At 55.6% G+C, this 23,111-nt stretch overlaps 1 protein-coding gene across 9 annotated transcripts in view; it reads right to left on the minus strand.

Annotated features, from left to right (window-relative positions):
• Window positions 1-4,440: 4,440 nt before the first annotated feature.
• The window catches only part of POC1A (POC1 centriolar protein A), an 81,411-nt gene continuing 62,740 nt past the window's right edge, over window positions 4,441-23,111 (minus strand). For all 9 annotated transcript variants that reach the window (XR_006696080.3, XR_012431234.1, XM_045386155.3 and 6 more), the window contains one exon: window positions 4,441-5,504. Coding sequence is in view for 7 of the 9 variants with exons in the window: in XM_045386155.3 (XP_045242090.1) it covers window positions 5,406-5,504 (99 nt within the window). In the remaining 2 variants the exon portion in view is untranslated. The remainder of the gene's footprint in view (window positions 5,505-23,111) is intronic.

A 23,111-nucleotide genomic window follows, 5' to 3' on the forward strand; every position in this document is an offset into this window, starting at 1 on the left:
AAAAGAGCAGCTTAGGGCTCAGTAAAGGAAGCTGTAGGAGACATCACTTCCTCTCCTGCCAGTGTTCCTTGTACTAGCGTTCCGATTTCTCATGGGTGGCAGGAGAGAGTGGGCAGGGGCAGGAGTGTCTGCCGCAAGCAGCACTCCAGGCGGACAGGGCTCTAGGTGGCCTCACCTAAAGTGAAAACAACTGCTGGCCTTGCTCTATAAATAGGTTCTCGGGAGAGTGTTTCCACATGGGTAGCTCCTGGCAGGAGGAGGGGCTGGCACGGGATGCGCTTCCTAATGACTTTCCTGCGGGCTCTCTGGGCTGGCTCCAGCCTCGTCTTGAGCATGGCTGTGGGGGCCCCATGGGTCACGGAGGCAGGGTGAATCTTCTAGGGAGGTACTCCCCACAGTGACCGAGCGAGGGAACCCAGGGTGCCAGGGCGGGCTGAGCCTACCAGGCAACGGGAAGAGACCCTGTTCCAGGATGGCAATGCTCAGAGGAAGTGGAGCCATGCCCCAGGGCGCCAGGACCGCCCCGCCTGCCACCGCTGCCTGAGCACATGTGGTTTCCTCAGCAGCCTGTGGGGGCGGAGCAGGGGTGGTAAGGAGAGAACCCCCAAGGGTTCTCTAGGGAGATTCTGCTCCCCCTTAAATGACCGCACACCAATTAAAGTTGGAGCCATCAGGGGCCCATCTCAAGCAAATCATTTCGGAAATGAGGTTAATGACAGGGCACTGGGGTGACAGGACCAGTGTGACTCACCATGCCCTCGCTTACTCAGCAGGCTGGACTTCCGGGATTCGGGGCAATCACAAACACCCACCCCCAAGCCTGTGCTCTCCCCAGAGGTGGCCTTAGTGACAGGAGGAGATAGCCTTGGAGTGCTTGCCTCCTTGGGTGGGGAGGGGCCCAATCCCTTCTCACCACCGGGGACACCCATGGCAGGGGCCATGGAATCAGGAGATGAGAACTCTAGCCACCTAACATTACAGAGCCAGAGGGACCCTGGGACCACGAGCCCCCCCATCCCCACTGGCACATGGAGCCAAGTTCCAGGGAAGGGGCCTGATCCGCCAGGCCAGTAGTGGGATAACATCAATGGTCACACACTAACCACACTTACTTGCACCAGCCACTGTAGTGAGTGCCCAGTGACACAAGCACTGTTGTACAGAGGCCCAAAAAGGTCACCGAACTAGTTGGCGAGAGCCAGAGTTTGGACCTGGGCCATGGGTTGGGGGCCTCCTGACCTCACCACTCTGCCCTTGCCCCACAGAGCACCCCCCCATCCACCACTGAGAAATCACGATGCTGCAGCAAACCACAGGACAGAAGTCCAAGGACTGTGCTGGGTGGCAGGATGGCCAAGTTCCCACAGCAGGCTGGCTTGTGCTACCTGAGTCTCTGAAGTGGGTGGCCAGGTGACCACAGGCCTGTGGCAACCCCTTCACACAGACTGTCAGGTGCTCCCAGGGTGTGGTGACTTGGGTGAGAGGTGGAAAGGCTTTGCCACAGGCTGGGGCTGGACTTGGTGGCTTTCACCTGGGAGCTGCCTGCCTTGGTCATCCCGGCCACCTCTCAGCTTCTCCAGCAGGAAGTGCAGGTTCATCCCTGGAACCCATAGAAACTGGACAATGGTAGGCAGCAGGCTGCAGTTTAAATCATAGACATCTATTCTTTTATTTCACGTTGGGAAAATTAGGGCATGAAGGGGTTGGGGAGGCGGACGATGGGGAATTGCTGCTGATATGCACTTACTGACAAAAATGCTAACCTAACTTCATCTTCCTAACAAAAAAGAGATTCCTGCAATTTGGTTTCTGAGAGCTGTTACCAAATCCAAAATTAGGAGAGATGACGGCTGAGCCGAGCCATTTGCATTTCCAGAAGGGCTGCTTTTGTGCTTGGCAGCAAGAGTGGGGGATCAGTAGCAGCCCCAGCTACAGGGAGCCATCGGGTAGGGCTGGCAGAGTGTCCGCTTAGGGAGATTCTGCAAGAAAGGCTCCGTCATGTGGCCCCTACACCTCCCCAAGCCACCTCAAGCCCACCCAGGCCCCACATTCCTTGCTGCCTATGAGGGCCCTACACTCCCAGGCAGTGTGGTGTGCAGCTCAGGAGGCCTGCAGCGTCTGCACAGGGAGGGGGTGGGAGTACAGAACTGAGGCTAGAGGGACAGTGCCCACAGCGGTCACAGCTGCCTAGGACCCCCGTTTCCCTCCCCTCAGATTCTCACTCAGAGCAGTGAGGCCCTGAGTCAAGCCTCCCATGAGCAAGAAGAGGAACTCAAGAAGAACTCAGGCCCCAGGTGGTAGCCTTAGCGCCCAGCCCACCCCCAGCTCTGCCCTCAGCATGGTGATACACATTGACCCCCTGGCTTGGTGGAGGCAATCTCTGTGCTGTTTTTTTGTTTTTTTCTTTTTGAGACGGAGATTTGCTCTGTCCCCCAGGCTGGAGTGCAGTGGCATGATCTTGGCTCACTGCAAACTCTGCTTCCCAGGTTCAAGCAATTCTCCTGCCTCAGCCTTCTGAGTAGCTGGGATTACAGGTGTGAGCCACCATGCCCGGCTAATTTTTGTATTTTTAGTAGAGACGGGGTTTCTCCATGTTGGCCAGGCTGGTCTTGAACTCCCAACCTCAAGTGATCTGCCCATCTTGGCCTCCCAAAGTGCTGGGATTACAGGTGTGAGCCGCTGCGCCCGGCCTGTCCTGTTTTAAAGAGCAGCATTCCGAGAAGAACATCCCGCCCCCAAATTCCAGGTCTGGCTGGTGACTCCATCAAGGGAGGGGTGTGGGCATGGACACCCAGACCACTCTAGCAGAGCCCTCCGACAGTCCGTGGGGCTTGAGCATGGGCCTATTCAAGCTTGGCCCTGGCTCTGGCCTATTTCTATCTGGACAGCCCACGTCAGGCTGTCCCAGGACACGCTGATATCATACTACAAGAAGTGTGCGGGGGCGAGTCCTTCTTCCTGACCCCTTACATCTAGTAACCAGTGGAGCTTCCACTGGCAGTCAACAATCAGGGACAAATACCACACCACTACCCCTAAGACCACCTCCCTCAACTCCACATGTCCTCCAGCAGAGAAAGGTGGATTTCACAGAGAGATTCCAAACTCGATCCTGGTGTAAACTGAAGACAGGGGTGACGGCAACTCAGTCTGGCCTGAAAGCAAGAGCTGCCACAGGACGCCTTGGAGACCTTGTGCATGTCCTGCTGCCCCCAGCGAGGGGCCATCATCTGTCTCTGGAGATGACCTTGCCCTGGGCTGGTTGCTGAAATCATCAGTCTCCAACCATGGTAGGTCCAAGCCCAGGTCCAGAAGCCACAATAGGCAGCCCAGTGCTGGTCCGGTGGCAGGAGGGCTGGCATGGGAGGGAACCGACATGGCTGGCTCCACAAGTTGCACCTCCTCTGAGCAGGCTGACCTGCAGTTGCCCAGACTCTCCTTCAAAGCCTCCTGAGGTAGCCAAGAGACTTACCTGTCAGCATGAACCAGCAGGCCTGCCAGGCTCTTCCACACACCGGCAGGGCCGCGTGGGAAAAGTGCGGCAGGTCCTAGCAGTTGCCAGAGCACCCTGAGCCCGCAGCTTCTTCCTATCGACAGTGCAGGGGGAGTATGGCGTTGACGGCATGCCCTGTCGATCCAGTGGGACTGGTGGGGATGGGGAGTGATGGGCTTCTCTTGAGCACTTGCTCTGCACTGAGCACAGTGCATCGCATACCTTGTCTCCAGAGGACGGTATCAGAACCACTTCACACAATAAGAACCCAAGATTCAGAGAGGTTAGGTCACAATGTTGAGGTCACACAGCTGGCAACAGGAAGCTCCCTCCTCCCCCGGTGTAGGCCAGAGAAAGCGTCCCTGTCCTTGTCGTTCATCAGGACTCAACACAGCTGCCCTCTTGTCAGTCCAGGCTCTGAGGCATGAAGGCTCTGCTTCCACCTGAAGGCTGCAGAGGCTGGGAACTCACTGACCATGTGGTACTGACAGTTCCTGGGAAGATCTAACACCACCTCCCATTCCCCAGGGCAGAGCAGGTGTGTTTGAGGATAAAGACCTCCTTGGCTGGCTGAGCCCAAGAAGCCGAAGACGGAAGGCACGGGCGACACACAGACACAGGGAAAACACTTGCCTTGGCTTCCCCAGCAAAGGGGCAGAGGTAGGAGCCTATGGAAGCCCTCCGGAGCAAATGGAAACTCAGGTGCCTGAAGCCTGCAAGTCCCAACAGAAGCAGTCAGTGGGGGCCAGCCAGGGGGAGGTGGGTGCATGCAAGGGCTCTGACTGCCCTTGTTCCCCGACACCCTGAACAGCTGAAAACAGGGGTGTCCTGGCCTCAGAGGCAATCCTGGCGGGGGTCCTCCCAAGTCACCATTCTCATTCTGTTTGGGCCCTGGGGATGGGAAGATTGATTAAGTATCATCCAGCATAAGCCACTCCTGCAACAAGTGCAATGAAGTCACGTTTAATTTTGAGATTCCTGTGCTCTCACTCACGCAAGGAGGAGGAAGCCACCTGGCTCCAGTGAACACGGGTGGAACAGAAACCAGGGCCACTGAAAGCCACCACCCACTCGAGAGGGCTTGTTCCTGACAAACCTGACTCAGATGGGCCCACTTTGGGCCTTTAGTCAGATTTAGAGAAACCCCCCGGCTCATCCGATCAGTGTGCAGTCAATTTCTACGCCATGGCAGGGGTGGCAAAAGCCAATCATGTGTCCAAATGATGAGTGAAAATCAAGGCATGGTGGGGCCACCTCCTCCAGAGGGGGAGCCACAGTCTCAGGACCCCGAGGGAGCAGGCATTTTCTTTTTTTTTTTTTCTTTTTTTTTTTTTTTTGAGACGGAGTCTCGCTCTGTCGCCCAGGCTGGAGTGCAGTGGCCCGATCTCAGCTCACTGCAAGCTCCGCCTCCTGGGTTCACGCCATTCTCCCGCCTCAGCCTCCCGAGTAGCTGGGACCACAGGCGCCCACCACCTCGCCCGGCTAATTTTTTGTATTTTTTAGTAGAGACGGGGTTTCACCGTGTTAGCCAGCATGGTCTCGATCTCCTGACCTCGTGATCCGCCCATCTCGGCCTCCCAAAGTGCTGGGATTACAGGCTTGAGCCACCGCGCCCGGCCAGGGAGCAGGCATTTTCAAGTGGCTCCTTTACATTAAGGAAAATGTGGTCCTCTCAGTCGGGTCTGAAGCATCATTTGTGTGTGAGCCCGGCCCACTGGGGACCTCTGGCTGCCAGGTGGAGAGCCTCCTGGTGCAGATAGCAAGATGGAGGGCAGAACTGCAAAAATCCAGGGCTCCGGTATGGATGTGATTCCCACAGAGTTCAGTTCCCTTTATTTACCCAAGTCCCACGGTACAAATCCCTGGCCTGCCACCCGCAAATCAACCGAGCTCCTGATTCTTGCTCCCCCGATCACGGTGTTGCTCTCTGCATGATTAGCTGCTGGTTCTCCAGACACTGCTTCAGCTTGTCTTCTGTCAGTGTCAACCGCTGCTCCAGGATGGAGACTGTCTGCAAAATAAACAGTGGTTGGGTCAGAACACAGAAGGGCCACCAGGCTGCTCTAGGGACCCTCCTTGGCCAGTCCCCACTTGGCTGCCTCAGCCACTGCCCAAATGCCAGCTGGCTCTTTCCACCCAGGGGTTCTGCCAGGCCCCTTGTCTCTGGTGCTATTGGGACAGCCCTTGCCTTTATGTCTGCTTCTCCTGGCTCTGGATGGCTGATCTCTGATGTTTGTGGGCAGGGGGTGGGGACACAGTGAGGGAAACTAGATGGCAGGTCCCACAGCCTTTGGTCATTTCTTGAGAACCAAGGGGTCAGGAACCCCCCACCCTGGTGGCCTGGCATTTAGATTGGACTTCTGGAGCAAAACCAGCTTCCTTGTCTGAGCCAGGCACTGTCCATAAACAACTGGAGACCATCAACCACCTCCACTCCAGAGGTGAGAAAACTGCACCCACAAATGATGGCACTCCCTTGGGTCCTTCTCCTCACACCTGGAAGAGCCTCCCAGGCTGGCAGGGAACAAAGGCAGGGAGGTGAGTGAGTCCCCTAATCCCAGGAGGGTCTCTGCCTGTCCAAGTCCAATGAGGACTACTATAGGTTATGTCATCTGGGACTTCAGCCCAGGGCAATCACAGGTCATGACAACTTCATCTCTCTGAGCCCACTTTCTCCTCCCAGTGTGAAGGACAACCAAGCTCATGGCCTAGGTAACTCAGCAGCCCAGCAGTTGCTCACCCTGATGGTGCTTGTCATCATGCTGCCTTCCTGAAGCTGGGACCTTGCTCTCCTGGCCTCTCTTACACACCCAGCACAATGGCTCACCTGCGGACCTGCCTGCCTAGCCTGCCAAAGGCCCCCAGCTGCTGGAGCTGTGTGTGCTTCATGGGCCAGGGCCAGTCTTGCAGACATAGCTCCCAGACAGGCTGGGAAAAGCTGCCCTCCTCCTCTGGCTTTGGACAGAGTGTCAGCAGAGGGGCAGCACTGTCTGGTAGCCTGCATGCTCCCCAAAGAGGGGCTGGACCAGAGCAAGCCTGCCCCACTCATCACTTGCACAGTTGGACCATGCTGGCCATGACGCCTCTGGCGTCATTTCACTTCCCTCTTTAGGGTTGGCTGAGTGCCTTACTGTATGCCAGGCCCCCACTGGCCACTGGATGAGCCCATGTGAGTATGGCAGCCTTGACTCTGATACCATGCAGCCCATAGGCATCAGGAGGGTCAGATTAACCTCACCTGTGTGCTTTCCCAAGAGGTTTTGCCCCCTTCCCTGGGGCTCCATGAAGTCCTGGGCCTTGGTCCAGTGGAAATAAAACTTTCTTTCATACATTTAATATAACATTGAAACATTTTAGGAGGGAGTTTCCCCTCTAAGGCTGCTATAAATTCTTGCAGCATCCCACACGGATGTCAGCTGCCGTGGAGGGTGCTCCGCCTGGTGGCTGGCCCCTTCTAAACGAGCCAATCTGGGCTGTGAGGGCTCTGAACCCTCTGTCACTGGACAGAGCCTGGAAAAATGCTGTCCATGGAACACAAACTGCACCCTGAGAGGCAGAGCTGAGCTGAAAGAGACCATCACATTCCCCCTGTGCTGGCCAGCCAGCCAGCCAGGGAGGGGGTCTGCAGCTCATAAAAGTGGCGGCGGAAACAGCCCCCGGCTGGCCTGGGGCAGCATTCCTGGAAGTTTCCACTGGCTGCTGTGAAACTCACAGGGCCAAAATCATTCTTCATCCAGACTTTTTCCGATGGCCCCAAACTCAAGGCCACAGCAGAGGAGCCTGTTTTTCCTCTTCTGCCTTTATTATTTTTATTTTTTTTCAAACTTTTCACAGGAACTCAATTTGCAAACGTGGAGATAGTGGGCCCAGAAAACGTGTGCGAGGTGTTGGGCCAACGTCAATACGGGGGCCTCCACTTAGTTCCATAGGGGGCCCATACTTCAGCTCAGTAGGAATGTGACCACTAAATGTGTCTAAATTATTTGAAAAGAGAAGCATCACCTGTTTCACAACCAGCCCCCTGCATGAAGGTGCCACCCTGTTGAGGCCTTCCTCTCAGAGCTTTGAGGATCACTTCACAGCATAGTAGACAAACAGGCTTTTTATGAGGCCCAACACCCCCCAAGGCAGTTTCTCCCCCTCCAGCCTAGCTTCAGAGGAGCTGTGTCATCTCTGCGTTTGGTCTCGGCTTCCCCTGTTCCTTCTCTGCCAAGGTGCCGGGTGGTGGCCACCATCAGGGAGAAAGAAGTCCACCAGGCCCTTCCCAGCACATGTGATCCCAGCTGCCCCCACTCTGAGCCAGGAGAAGGCCTGGGAGAGCAGGATGCTTTTTGGATTTCTGTACATTAGAATGCTGTCTGGCATTCTCTGCTCCATATAGTTAAAAAAAAAAAATCCTAGGCCGGGCGCGGTGGCTCAAGCCTGTAATCCCAGCACTTTGGGAGGCCGAGGCGGACGGATCACAAGGTCAGGAGATCGAGACCACAGTGAAACCCCGTCTCTACTAAAAATACAAAAAATTAGCCGGGCGCGGTGGCGGGCGCCTGTAGTCCCAGCTACTCAGGAGGCTGAGGCAGGAGAATGGCGGGAACCCGGGAGGCGGAGCTTGCAGTGAGCCGAGATCGCGCCACTGCACTCCAGCCTGGGCAACAGCGTGAGACTCCGTCTCAAAAAAAAAAAAAAATCCTACTTTCTTAAAATTTTTTATCTTTTTCTTAAAAATCAAATTAATAAAGCACAGGGCCTCATTTTCACAGAAAATGGTGACTCCTTATAGAAAGTGAAACATGGAAATCTCTTTTTTTTTTTGAGATGGAGTCTGGTTCTGTTGCCCAGGTTGGAGTGTAGCGGTGCGATCTCGGCTCACTGCAAGCTCCACCTCCTGGGTTCACGCCATTCTCCTGCCTCAGCCTCCCGAGTAGCTGGGACTACAGGCGCCTGCCACCGTGCCCGGCTAATATTTTTGTATTTTTAGTAGAGACAGGTCTCGATCTCCTGACTTCGTGATCTGCCCGCCTCGGCCTCCCAAAGTGTTGGGATTATAGGCATGAGCCACTGCGCCTGGCTGAAACATGGAAATCTCAAATGCTGCTGGTGTGCCTTCCCTCTACAAGGGGAAGGAAGGGGTTCCCCCATGATGGAAATGCCCCACTGGGCATCCAAGTGGTAAAGTGAAGACACACTCAGGGCTGGTGGCACATACAGGTGGGAGGGCTGGCAGGCCACCTGCAGGGAGTCTGTCCGGGCCACAGGCCCAGAGCAGCCAGGACAGGCCACCACAGTGCCACTGTGCTTCCCCAGCTGCACAGGAGCTGTGGGAGGAGGGCAGGAGAGCATCTGAGATGGCAGAGGTGGTGCGTGGGGGGCATCCCTGGCACAGACCGGTTTGGAGCCATATCATGTGGCCTTGTTCAGAATGTAACTTTACCTGTCGGTTCAGAACAAAAAGTAAGCATATCCCCATGCGAGGGTTCAGAAAATATGTGCTACCTCGGTGTACACAAGCCACTGCTGTTCCCGCCTGCTGCCTAGTGGCACAACTCCCAGCGGGGCCCAGCCAAGCAGGCTGCTCTCCTTGCCTCATGCTCCGTCCACCCCGGGAATTCTCCTGCTACACAGCGCCTGTCCTCCCCAGGCTGGAGACAAGGCCACACCTGCCCTGGAGGGTGAGGGGAGTGCTCTGCAGGCAAACACCTCTGCAGCCTCCCCGGGTCCACACTCCATAGCCTGGCAGCCTCGACTTTCATTTATTCAAGGGCAAATGAGCGCTGACCTTCCAAACAGCTCCTCGATCACACTGCCTCTCACCCTGTGCTCTGTACAGGGGAGCAGGGGCCAGAGGTCTGGTCCTAGCCCCTCAGAAAGTCCCCAAAGAGGTACAGGCTGGGTCGGGTGCCAGGTGTCAACAAGGGAAACTGCTTTACCTGACACAAGTGTCCATGGCTTCTGACGTTGAGGCAGGGTAAAGGGAAACTGACACAGGGGTTGAGGAGTCCAGGGCTCTGGCTGCTAGAGGGGCAGCCTGGGCAAAGTGGCCAGGAAAGATGGCCCATCTCCCAGAACTCCCTCATGCTGGGGTCCAACCTCCCACAGTGCGGCCCCTTCCATCTTCTGAGCTTAGAGAAACCAGGCAGCTCATTCCCTCTCCCAGGACCTGGTGCCGCCCTGGGAACATTCTTAGGTCCTCCGTGCAGTATGAGGGGGACCAGCAGGAAGTCCTGGGACTGGGCTCTGGGCGATTCACCCTGATGATTGACCCTCTGCTCCGTGGGCTTCTCTTGGCAGCTGACTTTCATGGGGCGCTCGTGTGTACCAAAAACTTCAAGAAACCTTCAGTGTAGGAGCTTTTATCATCCCCATTTTACAGATGAAGAAACTGAGGCACAGTGAGATTAAGTAACTTGCCTAAAGTTACACAGCTTATCAGTGACAAGCCTAGGCTGTGAGCCCGGGTGGCCTGGCTGCAGTGTGTACGCTAAAGCACTGGGCAGTGTGCATCTTGGCTCTGTCCCCATCAAGAATGCCAAAGGAAAGGCCTGCTGGTGTCCCATCCCACTTCCAGCCCTGATGCCCAAATGCAGGCAGCCTGAGGAAAGACTCGGGGATCCCTGTCCTCACCCAGCAGCAGCACCTGCTGTCCTGGTTTAGGCTGCCTGGCCTAGCTGCTCCGAATTAAATGAGCAGAAGCTCCTACCTCAGCCAGTGGGAATGGACAGCCCCCAGGGTCACCCACCCCCTCACATTGTCAGCCTCACGTGTCACCTCCCCCTGAAAAGCAGTCTCTTACCTGGCTAAACATTTAGGTTTGGAATTACGACAAAGGTCATAAGAATAATTCATGTGAATCATGAAAACTCAGTGTAATAGGAACTGAAAGGACACAGAGACAAGAACCTCCTCCTGGATATGCAACGAGAAGCTGCCCCAGTTGCTTCACTGTCAATGCTTCTTTCACCGGCACTTGTGCCACCGCAGCATTAAGTGATTGGTCCCAAAACACGCTGTGGAACTCACCTGGGTCACTGCTGGGTGCCCCATCCCCTGAAGACAAGGTTCACCTTTAAACAAGGTACCTCTCTCTCCCTAAGTCGGAGTGACAGGAAGCTGGAGTGAGGACCCTATGGCCTGGGCACTGTCACTCCTCACCCGATACTGTCCGCCTCCCAGGTCAAGGCCCTCATGGCCAGTGTCAGGAAGCCTCATGGGGTGTGGTCAGCAGGGCTCCAGAAGTTTTATATGCAAAGTCACATCTGCCTGAGGTTCACCTGGGGGCTCATTTCTGAACCCTTTTCCTACTCTGTTACCAGCAATTTCCAGGAAGCCATGACCCTTCTCAAGAAAACCTTGGTCTTCAAATCACTTGTTTGCCATCGAATGTACTCTGCTGTTTCTCTAGACCAAGGGTGAGCACACTACTGCCAGTTGCCCCTTTGTGTAAATAAGGTTTTATGGATATGCCTGCTGGCTTCTGTATGGTCTCTTCCGTACGGTATCTGCCTTCTGGGTCCGTGGCAGGTTGAGTAGCGGTGACAGAGGCTGTATGGCCCACAAAGCCTAGAATCTTTACTGTTTAAATTTGCTGACCCTTGCCCTCGCTCTTCACTTACTCCAACTCTCACCAAGCACCTCCCCGTGCTGGCCTGTCCCGGGCCCAGGGTGACAACACCCAGACAGACTTGGCTGGGCCCACAGGGTGCACCCCAGTTCAACGAGGCAGATGCTACACAGGCACACAGACAGTGGGCTACACTGGGGGACAGAGGAGCAAGAGGGGCAGGAAGAGGATCAGGACCCAAGGAACAGTGTGCGCGAAGGCCCTGGGCTGGCCGCTAACAAACGGGAAGGAGTGCACTGGAGCAAGAAGAGGGGGCCTTGGGGGAGGCAGGAGATCGGGTTGGGCCCTGCAGGTCACGCCTAGCAGCTTCATCTTTACCCTCAGAGCAGGAGGGTGCCAGGCTGAGGGGATTTGAGACCCCTCTGGCTACTACACAGGGACAGTCTGCGAGTGGCTTTACGGCTGTGAGAAGGTGAGGTGCAGGCAAGAGAGAACCAGAGGGGATGACGGTGGCTTGGACTGGGGGCAGGAGAAGCCAGGAAGGAAAGTGGATAGAACCAGAGATAGCCACAAAGAATGAAGCACCAGTACCTGGTGACGAGTTAGATGGGGGTCTGAGAGAGGAGGAGATGTGCTCCAAGGCCAAGAACACAAGACAAGGACTGGCCCTGCAGGAGGGGCAGAAGACGGGCTCCAGATTGCACAGGCTGAGTATGAGGACCCCCAAGAATGTTGAGAGGGTCTGGCAGGCATGGGGTGGTCTGAGAAGCCTGAGCCAGCAGCAGAGTTGCTCTGCATTTTTGAGACTGGGACTACTGAGGATCCTATCGGGGGCAGCCAGTGGGTGAGGAGGGAAGGAGGAGGGGGAAGGGGGAGGGCAGCGGACCCACAAGGCCCCTGCAGGCTGGAGAGCAGAGTCCAGTGCAGGGGAGCCAAGGGCCTTGCCAGGACCCAGGGTGATGTCAGCGATGGGCTGAACCTCCTAGAAAGCTCCTTGGTGGGGATGAAGGAGGGACTGCCCAACCCAGGTGACCCAACAGGGAGGATGCTGAGATGCTGGGGACCAAAACCAAGAGCATGGTGACAGGCTAGCTTGGGTTGGCTCTCTTGGGTTGGACAGTGGATCTAGGCGCTCAGGCCAGGTGGTGGTAGGGCTTCCAGCCATGATTCATCCACCTGAGTTCTCCAAGGAAAATCCCCCCAGGAGAGGCTGAACAATGGCATTCTATTTGAATCCTAATTTTCCTGCTCAGGGGACACTGTGATCTGTCCCATTGGGGCAACATTCAGAGGGCGAGTGTGCCTTCTCTCACTCGCAGTTCAAGATGTGTAAGACGTTTTATGTAACACCTTAAAGGGCCTTCTGAGCATGGTATAAAAAGAACTGATTTTAAAATGACAGGCTTTTATTTTTAGCCCCCTAAAAATTGTAGTGATGCCCAAAGAAGCTGCACTGAAATACAAGTCCTCAGAGACATGTCTGGCACCTGGGCCCCCAACTCCAAGTAGAAGAGGAACACTGGGGACATTTCAACAGACACCCCCAGTCTGCACCTCACTACCTCAGATGTGTCCTTCTCTACTGACATAGAGTAATTAGATGTCTGCTGAAAGCCTGCTATGTGCCCCACAGGGCTCCGAGGTTGGAACAGTTGAGCCCAGATGCCATATCATCCTCCATGCCCACCAGTGGCCCAAACTGACCAGTTCAGATGTCCTGCCTAGGACAGAGCCTGGGTTTATGCAGCTCTGCTGGCCTCCGAGGTGGCTGGGGGGAGAGCCTTAACTTCTCTGATGTGTGTGATGGGGACTCAGGCATCTGGGGCATCATGAAAGTTCACAGGGGCCTCTGCATGACTACCCAGCTGGCGAGGGGCACGGGTGGTGTGACACTCCCACGGGCTCTGCAGAGGTACAGGAAGAGTTCCTCTCTGGACAGGCACAGAGAAGGTGGGAGCATAGTGCTTCCGGAGAGGGTGAAGCCCCCACCCTCGTATGTGGCAAAATGAGCAAACAAGGACAGGTGCGACTCACCTGGCTGCGCCTCACACCCCCATGGAGTAACGTACGGTCCCTCGTGCCCACTTTCTCCCCTCAGGTCTAGTTACACCCCAGCACTCTCCCTGGGCTACGTGGGCTTTTTCTTTGTCCCTCCTTTCTCCTGCTGGCCACCTCCTACCGGTGTGACTTCCCCTTCTTTCAGCCCCAGCCTCTTTTTCTCCCTCGCTTGGTTTCCTCTTGAGGTGGGCTTGTCCTGCATTTTTTTCTTAGCACTTTTCTCCCAGTTCTATTTCTATTTCCTTTCAAGGCCTCTTCATTCCCTTTTCACTCTGTGTTTGGTGAGAGAGCGAGGGGAACAGGAGCAGAGTGTGTGTCTGGCCACCTGGGACTGAGCTCCGGGTGGAGTCAGGCCCCTGCCACGGCTCACCTGCTATGGGGCTGATGCCAGGGCCGCCCGGCCTGGGAAGGACAACATCAACTCTGACAGGAAGGCCTCTGGGAGAAAGCAACACAGGATGAGCTGATGCAAGTGCTTTCCAAGTACTAGGTGCAGCAGGTGCAAAGGCCCTGAGGCACACTCTTGGAACTCTCAGGAAGCCAGGGTGTTTGGCCTCAAGTGGTTGAGCAGGGAAGAGATATGCACCCTAGGGCCCTTAGCTTGAAACAGAAGGGAAGAGAGAATCCTCCACTCCCTGGCACTGCCTCACCAGGCTCACAAGTCTGAGCAGGCACAGCCAGGGAGGATGCTGCTCCCACATGCCTGTGGCCAGTTTGTAGAACGCTGGTTCCAGAATAAACTCTGGGAGAAGAGCCTCGACCTAGGAACTGACCACAGCCACCTGGTCCCACAGGCCATGAAATGGAAGGACTGGTACTTCAGAGCACAGACCAAGGTCACACCCTCAGAGACATGTCCCTTCGAGGAGCTGCTCCTCCTCCCATGACCACTGTCATCAGCACCTTTGCTGAAGTCTTCCCTCATGCACTCATGTGCAAACATGGCAGGGAAGCTGGAGCCGTAACTTCTCCAAAACTGAGGAGTTGTGGGACACTCACAACTGTCCTCGGGGGCAGCCAACAACATCATTCACTTCCATACATCTGTCAGGCACCCACCACAGGCAGCAAACAAGGGACCCTAGCTCTTGGGGGCTTCCGAGCACTGACACGGCCGCAGCACCAGTCCCGTCTAGGCTCGGGGAAAGCTACTCCACCACCACTGACAGCAAAGAACATTTTAGGGGCAGGAAAGAACAAGGCTGGCCAAATCCTTAAAAATACTTCTCCAAGTGCAGGCCTCACTCGAGGATTCCCCACTCCATCCCCCGCCCCCCAGCTCTGGGGCAGCCCCTCTTCCCAGGGGCCTCGTGCTCACCTTGGCCAGGGTCCTTCCCCATATCCACATCCTGCTCTTAGCAGAGCCCTGGGTGGTGGTACCTGGGGCCCTCCTTGGTGAGTGGTACTGGTTCCTATGGGAGCCTCCTCTGAGCTGGAAGACAGGTGGCATGGAGGTGGACAGGGTGGTTGGGCCAGACTGATGGGTGGAGGCGGAGCCAACATCCAGCCATGTGTCCCACCAAGCACTCTGCCTGGGCTGGGGACACAGTGGCAAGGGGAGCTGCAACTGTTCTGGGCTGGTAGGTTTGCAGGGAGGCCAGGAGATAAGGCATCAGTGGCTGATGGGGCAAAATGGGAAGCTGCACTGACTAAGGGAGAGGCAGCAGCTGGGTAAAGCCTGGGAGAGGCAGTAGGAGGGTGAGCATACAGGGCCATGCTGTCCCAGGCCCCCCTGGTGGCCACACGGGGTTGGTCAGCATATCATTGGCAGGGGTAGCCACATCAGGGCTCTGCCCTCGCCAGACTCAGGCAGGCACCCCATCCCCTGCCCCAGCTGGGCTCTTCCTGCACTAGGGCCTTCCAGGCAGGGTTTGAGGTACTTCCCTCTTGGCACTCAGGTGCCCCTCCTGCCTGCTCCTCAGTCCCCATCCTCACACCTAGGCTTCCTGGTGACTCCCCTTGCCCTACTCCTGGGACACTCTTCACCCTCTGCCTCCTCACTGCTTCTCCATGACCCTTTCCTATCTAAGAGCTCAGGAATAAAGGCCAGACTCCGTGGCACAGCATTCCTGTGGCCCTCCAGGCCCTGTGCTGCCCACCAATACTGCCTTCCCTGCCCAACCCCACCCACCTGAGGCCCGCCCACTCTCCTACCCCAGGAGCCTCCTTGCCCTGGCCCCACGGCTCGGATGCCTGCCTTCCTCCCCTCACGGGTGTGGGCCCTCGGAAAATGCCACTGAAGGATTCCTAGTGGGGAACCTTGGTCCCATGTGGTAAGCACGAAGGCTCTTCAGCTATATGGCCTAGGTTCAAAGGGAAACTTGACCACTAACTCGCCAAGCAGCCCTGGGCAAGTTACTAGACCCAGGGCTTCAGTGTCTTCGTCTGTAAAACGCATCTCTCGTAGTCACTGCAATATTCATATTAACAGCTAATATGCATGTAGCACTTGCTCTGTCTGGCTGGGCACAGGCATGCACTATGGGGAACATGACTCCTCTAGCCATTGCCCTGGCTGAGCTCTGGGATACTGGGGGAGCCATGGGCACAGATGGGGCTTGATGAGGCCCCAAATAGGGCAGCCTGTGGTCAGGTTTGGGAGGGTGTGAGCCATTGATGCACGTGGTGGTCTGGCTGCTTCTTAAAGTTCTCCTGTGATGAAAAGCTCCTTTTAATCATTTCCCGGGTTGTGGTTGATGTGGGCGCCCCCACGAGGTCCCCCTGGTGGGGCTGGGGTTCCCAGTCTCCTCCCCACCAACACAGGAGCCAGATAACTGGGCCGGAGGTGGGGTGGCCCCAGCTGCTCTGAGTCTCAGGGAGAGGGTGCAGTCACCCAGCCACACCACTGAGGACATTTGTGGCAGGCCAGGGCAAATGTCCTTGGGCTGGCCATTGATTCAACACCCCTGGTCTCAACTGTGCTGCACTGAATGTCTAACTTTGCTTTGGCTTCACTGCAGAGATGAAAAAATGTTGAATTAGTCTCCCCTGTAGCATGGTTTTGACTTCACTCAGATTCTGAAGATCTAAAACAGATGCAATAAAAGGGGAATCTCTTTGCTGTGGGGTCTCATGAGCTATCAAAACAAAGCAGGGCTGCCGGGCCCCACTGCCTACCCTAGCTCTGCACTGTCTCCTGCCAACTCCAGCTTTGTCACTTGGTGTACGCCTGTGTGTGTGCACATGCAGGGCCCTGCCTTGCTGGTGGTGCCCTGGCTAGCCTGCTGCCACATGTCAGCAATGACTGGGGGGCCAGAGGAGCCAGCCTAGCCATCTGCAGACAGGGCCTGCTGGTCTAAGCTCAGCCCTTCGCACTACCGAAGGCTCTGCCTCCTGGCCCCAGCCACCACCCAGCACCTTATGGTCTGCATCTCAGGGGCCTACATGTCAGAGGGTACAAACGATGCCCTTCAAGCAGCCTGTGGACATCAGTCAGTCTGCGTGCCAGTGCCATGAGGACAGAGATTGTTGTCTATTCTTCCTCATCACTGTCTTCCTGCTCCTAGACAGCACCTGGTACACAGCAGGTGTACACTGAGTACTGACTGGATGGACAAATGCCCAGCCCTGAGTGCTGTGGGAATGCAGGGAACACAGGTCTGGTGCCTGTCAGCCTAGGTCCCCCAGGCCAAAGGGCAGCCCTAATTTAGGGATGGGTCCACCCAGCTTGTGAGGAATACTCACCCCAGCGTGGGTCTCGGACCTGGTGGGCTTGAAGGGACAGAGGAGAGTGGGGCAGGCAGTAGGAGGGGCCAGCCCCCACCAGCTAGTCGTGGGAGGAGGAAGCCTCATTGCTTTGGCAGGAAGTCGGGGTGGGAGTCAAGGAAGCAGTCCAGTTCCTCCCCTCCCCTCAGTCCTGGTCTGATGATGACTAAAATCTTTGAGGCCTGAACCTCAGAAAGGAAGGAATGGAGCTCCCCTCTAATGCTGATGTCTGACATGCTAACATGCCCAGGATCACAAATAGCCGATTCACAAAAGAACCAATTTCTAAAAAATTCTTCCCAATCTCTCTAGACCCAGCAACTGTCTTTTTAACCACTCCCCCTAACCCCACAGTCTGCTGCAAACAACAGAAAATGAGCTTTTGGTCCCTTGAGCCTACGGTCCATGGTTCTGTTTCACATTATCTCAGGGATATAGGATTTCTCTGACGGTTTTGCATCCCCCAACCCCCACCTCTACTGAGGATTAGCTTCGGGAAGTACATGAAACACTATTTTCTATTAGTGGATTAGCCACCAGATTAAGGAATCTTGGCTATTTACCTACCTCATGGCTTAAAAGCAACTCCTTTTACATGAACACAGCTCTCTTTTCCATATCACTCTTTCTCCCAAAAGGAGAAGCTATAAAAAGTGGGTCCACTCAGACCATTCATAAAATCGGATGCTCCTGGGACCCATGGGGTGCTGCTCACACCCAAAGGGAGGACCTGAGTCACAGCCCCACTGATACGGGGTGGGTTCAAGCACATCCCTGCCAGCCACGTACAGGCCACCAGAGAAGCCAAGTGTCTGACCGGGATAGGCCCCAAGGTGTAGGACACCAGTCATGCTTGGCCATCAGCTTTGCTGGACTCTGACTCCAGGGCTGAGCATGGGGTGTGGACCTCGGCCTTGGTCACCTTCTGCATCCCATTTCTTCAGAGGCTGACTTTTCCAACAATCCATGTAAAGTAGTTAGTTAACTACTTTCTCAAGACCCAATAAAACAGTATCATCCTAAGCCAGAGAGACAGCTTGATAGCTTGCTGGAGGCCTGGAAGTCTCAGTCTAGTCTGGCAAGTCAGGCTGCAGCTACCACCCAGCAAGGCCACCTCCGGGAGGAAGAAGGGCACAAACCACTAGGGATGGAGTCTCAAGGCTCCCCTATCCTGCCAAGCATCCACTGATCCACAGTGGGGAAACCTGGGCAATAATCTTTTCTGGAGCCACTGGCTGGGCCCAGATCAGAAGGGCAAGTGGCAAATAATTGCTTCCCAAATGCCATGCTAAGTTCAAGGCTTCCTGTGCTTCCTCAGCCATGGCCACTGTGGGCATGATGAGGTTCCGTACCTATAGTACAGGCCTGGATCAGGGCCCTTAACAGAGCGCATGGGAGGAAGCAGCAGGCCCGACTACAGCCCTTCCTGGCCCTGCTATGGTGGTGCCTCATTCAGGAAAGCACCAAGTGGTCACGGGGTCAGCTGTGATGAACTAGGCTGTGGCTTGCTTAATCTCAGAGCCATGCAGGCCAGTTTGGGGCTCCTGTCATAACACTCAAGGCCCCTTTCTTGTGGCCTGTGTTTGGACTTTCCTTGGAGGGCCCTCAGGTCCCAGAGGAGCAAGGGCAAATCACCTGGAGTCCCCTCCCTTCCTCCTCTCAGAGCAAGCCTAGATTCAGCCCAAATGAGATGTCCCTGCATGGGCCTCTCTCCCTGCTCCCAGCCTCTGCTCTCCACCACCCGCTCCTGCCTACCATCTCCCAGCCCTCCCCCATCTCCAAGCCTGCTCAGAGCCTCACAGAAGAAATCTCATATGACCGACCATGAACATTCCCAAGCCCCAGAGGTAACCACAGCCACTGCCGAGCCCATCTGGCAGGCAGGGGCCTTCAATCTGCAGCCTCTTTGGGAACAGGGTGCTTTCTGCCACAACCACAGATGGGATAAAAGATGGAAAACCTGAGTTTTTTGCCAGACCCCCATGGGAGCTGCCATGCAGTCCCCCGGCAAACACGAGCTTGCCCGTTTTTGAGTGCTGTTCGCAGGCTGCGTGTCACGAGGGAGGCAGGGCACTGGCCCTGACCTGAGACTTGGGGAAGACGCAGGTTCCCCTGTCCCACCGCATTTGCAAAGCCAGAGGAGCCTTTGGGAAAAATGCCAAAAATAGTAACAGGGCTGGGGAAGGGCCAGGAGCCCAGACAGACAGACATTTCCCCAGTCCCTCTGCCACCAAGTGTGTTCCTGGCACAGACCAGACAGTGTCTTGGGTCCCTTGTCCCCCAGAAGCAGCCTCTTAACAGAAGGAAAACAAGCCTCTTGTTTCCAAACCCCCACAAAGAAGTTCAGGTTGTCCTGAACATGACTCTGGCCAAAAGGGCAGCCCATGAAGGTCCACAACAAGGAGGGTGGCTACATCCACTCTGGACCAAGTAGGTGAGCTGGCTAGATGTGCTGATGCAGAGAGCGGGCCCATTTTTGCAGAAACAACCCACCACCACCCTTACGGCCCTGTCTGCAAGTGGCAGCAGTGTTAGGAGGGCTGCACACGCCCTCCTGGGATGATGGGAAGACGCACCGGGTGACTTTCACTCTATACCCTCCCAACAAATTCTGTCTGCGTGCACGTGGGAGGACCGATCCCCAGGGAAAATGGTATAACTATAAAATTGGGTGTATATTTCCATATGCAACAGCAAGCCCTCCCAGGAAAGAGGGATACAGAGAGCCCCTGAGAGTGGTGAGGCAGCTTGGCCCACATCAGGGCCAGGCACTGCCACCTTCCCCACCAGTGTGGAACCAGATGCCTCACCTGAGCAGCCCGTCAAATAGGAACTGCCAGGACTACCATGGGTGTGTGGGGGGAGCAGGTTTAAGGTATCTTGAAGCAAATAGGCCATTCTGTATCCCCAAAGCAAACAGGCAAAAATCCTTGGCCTTGCTGAGTTAGGACAGCAAAACGCAATGACTTGAACATTTAACAAAATTAAATGCGAAAGAGACGCAAACAAGCAGGGCTGGCGGGCCTGCTCCCTGCCTGCTCCCCACCACATGCATTTTCAAGTCCCATAGCCCAGCAGCCTCCATGAGTCACAGGAACTGGAACGTGACATCACAGCATTGCTGTGGCCAGCCTGAAACACTGGGTGCCATAAAAAAACAGTTGGAGCAGGAATTTCATGGCTTGGTATTTTTAAAAAGCAGCAAGACGTGAAACTGGAGTCAAAAATAACTTTGCTGTGGGCTTCTGAGGCAAAACCACCAAGCCGCGTGTTGGGCCTATGCCGGGCCCCCCTACAGCAGCCTCCCCAGCTCCTGGGTCATTGTCCACACCCCCGAGTTCCACCCCCTTGCCCTAAGGAAGGCCCAGGACCTCTGCAACTTCCAGATACCACTGGAACCTCCGTTACTCCTAAGGGCAGCTGAGCACTGTGCAGCAGCCCTCTGGCCTCTTGAGGGTTCATGAAGGAAGCCACAGGGCCGGTGTGGAGGTGAGCTCACGCAGCAGTGACTATTTGTGGAAACAGCCTCTTTCCCTGCTCACTGGCGAGTTTTCTGGCATCTGTGAAAAAGACCCCTAGATCACCTGGCAGCACCCCCAAGAGCACAAGGGGAAGGAGTACCAGGGTCAGGGTCAGGGCCTCTGCTTGTACACCCCCTGAGCGCCCATCCCTGGGCAGGCCGGCCTAGCAGCCTCGGGGACTGGCCTGGAGTCCTCCAGGGGTGCTCAGAACAGTGGAGCCTGGCCTGGGGGCAGGCAGATGAAACAAGGCCTCAGGGGAAGTCCTGGCCCCACCTGAGAGGCTGACCTCTGCTGTCCACCCCATGGGACAGACAGACAGAGGGGCAGTGCTTAAAATCTCCCCTCGTTGGAAAGCCAAAAAGAGGCAGAGCCGGGTCTGAGCAGCTGCAGCTTCTGACTCCTGGTCTGGGTTTTTCTCTGGAACCCTTGCGCCTCTGGGGTCGAGCCAACTTTCTCAGAAGACTTGAGGCAGGCCCAGCAGGTGAGTGATCCCAGGGAAGCCACAGGACAGGCGTGTGCTCTCTCCAGAGGGGACAGGGGAGGGGTGGGTCTCAGGACAGGCTCAGAGCAGGGCCCTTGGACCCTGAGGGAGGGGCATACGATCTCTCAGTGGGGTGGGGAGCTCGCAGCATGTGACGCCCACACTCCTGACCTCAGGCCTAGCAGTTCCTGAGAATTCCCACAGGGGGCTTGAGGAACAAAAAGTCCTCCAAAGAAAATCCTCAGTTCCATTGTTAGGAAATACACGTTCCCTAAAAACCATTACAATCTCTACATTCAAAGAATGTACTGTCACAGGAAGTACTATATACATCTTCTAAGAGCTTCCATCTTGGCCCCTGTTGCCTAGGTCCGGGTTAAAGGGTCTGATCTAATGGGCCTCATGACCCGTGCCTAATTTTCAACAGTGTCTATGTGTACCCCAGTGCCTCTGTCACCTCCTGTGCCCTCCTCCTTCCTGGGTTGGGGAATGACTTCTTCTTTCTCCCCTCTCTTATCCTCCTGCCTAGCCAGACACTAGAGTCTCACTGGCAGCTCAAAAGCATTCCTGGGACTTGAGTCCAGCGACATGGGGACTGTGGAATGTCCACTCCTGTCATTCCTGTGCCACAAGCCTGCCCTGGTGCTTTCCCATATTGCTCCCAGGAGAACATCGACTCACTGCTGTGCTTCACAGAACAGCTGGCACCAGTCTAGCACACCCAGTTAACTGAGAACCGCACAGCAGAGCTCAGAGGACCCAATGAGGTATCTCTCCCCATTTTACAAGGGAGAAGACTGAGGCTCTGGGATTGACGTCACCTGCCCAAGGTCACCCAGGTGATGAATGGTGGAGGTGTGCGCAGGCTGATGGGCAGGTGGCTCACTGGGTGAACAGAGTAGCCCTGAAACCCAAGGAGGAACAGTTGCTCCCCACAGCTGGTGGGGACGGTAAAGCTGAACAAACCCCAGCTGCTCAAAGCATGGCATCAGCTGGGATCAGGGCCCTGAGGAAGCTTAGTGAAGAAACCAATGGCACCCCAAACAGCAAGCTCAGTGTTTCCTGGGGCAAGGAGGGATCATCCCCACACAGGGGCAGGCCAGGGCAAGGGTGTGTGTGCTCTTTGGCTGCTGACCTAAGGCGCTCGGCCTGCTGGGCTCTCTGATCACAGAGCCCAGGGCAAGAGCTTCTGGCCTTACCTTTCAGGGAGGTCAAGTTTGGTTTGCAGAATTTCTTGATGAAGCCATGCCTAACTCCACCAAAACTGTTTGGCAAGGGAAGCTGGGGAAGCTCTGACCCACAGTGGTTGATATCAGGATCACCTGGCCCCCTGGGGAAGCCCCAGGCTGGCTGGACCCCGAGGCTGGTCCAGGCACAACAAGCCATTATTAACACATTATCTGCACCTGGCATGATGCTGCTGTCATGTGCCAGGTGGGAGGATAAAGTGAGGGCCACACAGGGAAGTCCTTGGAAAGTAGCAGGCCTCCAATAAAAATCAGGAGGATGACAATTATGATGAGTATGTGATCCCCACACTCTGAGGACTTTCCATCTAAAACAACTACGTGGGGAGGCCTGAAGACTGCACCTGCTTGGCTCGCAAGGTCACCCCAAAGTCTATTTTCCCCATATAAATACACTTTTGAAAAATAATGTATGGATTTTATAAAAAAGGCATTCATAAAAAAGTAAAACACCAACCCCATTTCTGGAGTTAAAGGGTTTCTGATGCTGTACAAGTCCCAAGGGCACTTTGGTTTCCTCTTCATCTGCAAGGCCTCTTGGCCTGGGAAGGCTGGGGGGAAGCTGCCCCACTTGCTGGCTTGCTCCGGAGACCAGGAGCCTTGCAGGGGCCAGCCAAAGTGCTGTTTGTCTCATCGCCCCTGGGATGGGGCTATGATAGCACTGTCCTTGCTCATGTCTCAACTTCTCTGTGTCCCTATCTCCACTCTACCCCAGACCCTCAGCATGGGTCAGGCCTCAACTTTGCCTAGTGTCCCATCAGGTGAGGATGAACTCCTGGGCTGCTGCTTCTGTTACCCCACACCAGAGGACCCATGGCCTTGACCCGGTGTCTGGACTCCCACTTGTTTCCAGTGATTCCAGTTGCCGGCTCCTCTGTGGACGCCTGGCTCCGACCTCGGCAGATTCAGTCCTGAGTTCTTCCTGAAGGTGGGACCGGGTCTCATACAGGCCCACCACACAGAGTGGGCTCAGTGAATGTGTGTGCATGGAAGGAACCTGCTACCTCTGCTCTGAGGGCCAAGGAATGGCTTCCGGCGTAGGGAAGGGTCT

Source organism: Macaca fascicularis, chromosome 2 (genome assembly GCF_037993035.2).
Source record: "Macaca fascicularis isolate 582-1 chromosome 2, T2T-MFA8v1.1".
NCBI lineage: Eukaryota > Metazoa > Chordata > Mammalia > Primates > Cercopithecidae > Macaca > Macaca fascicularis.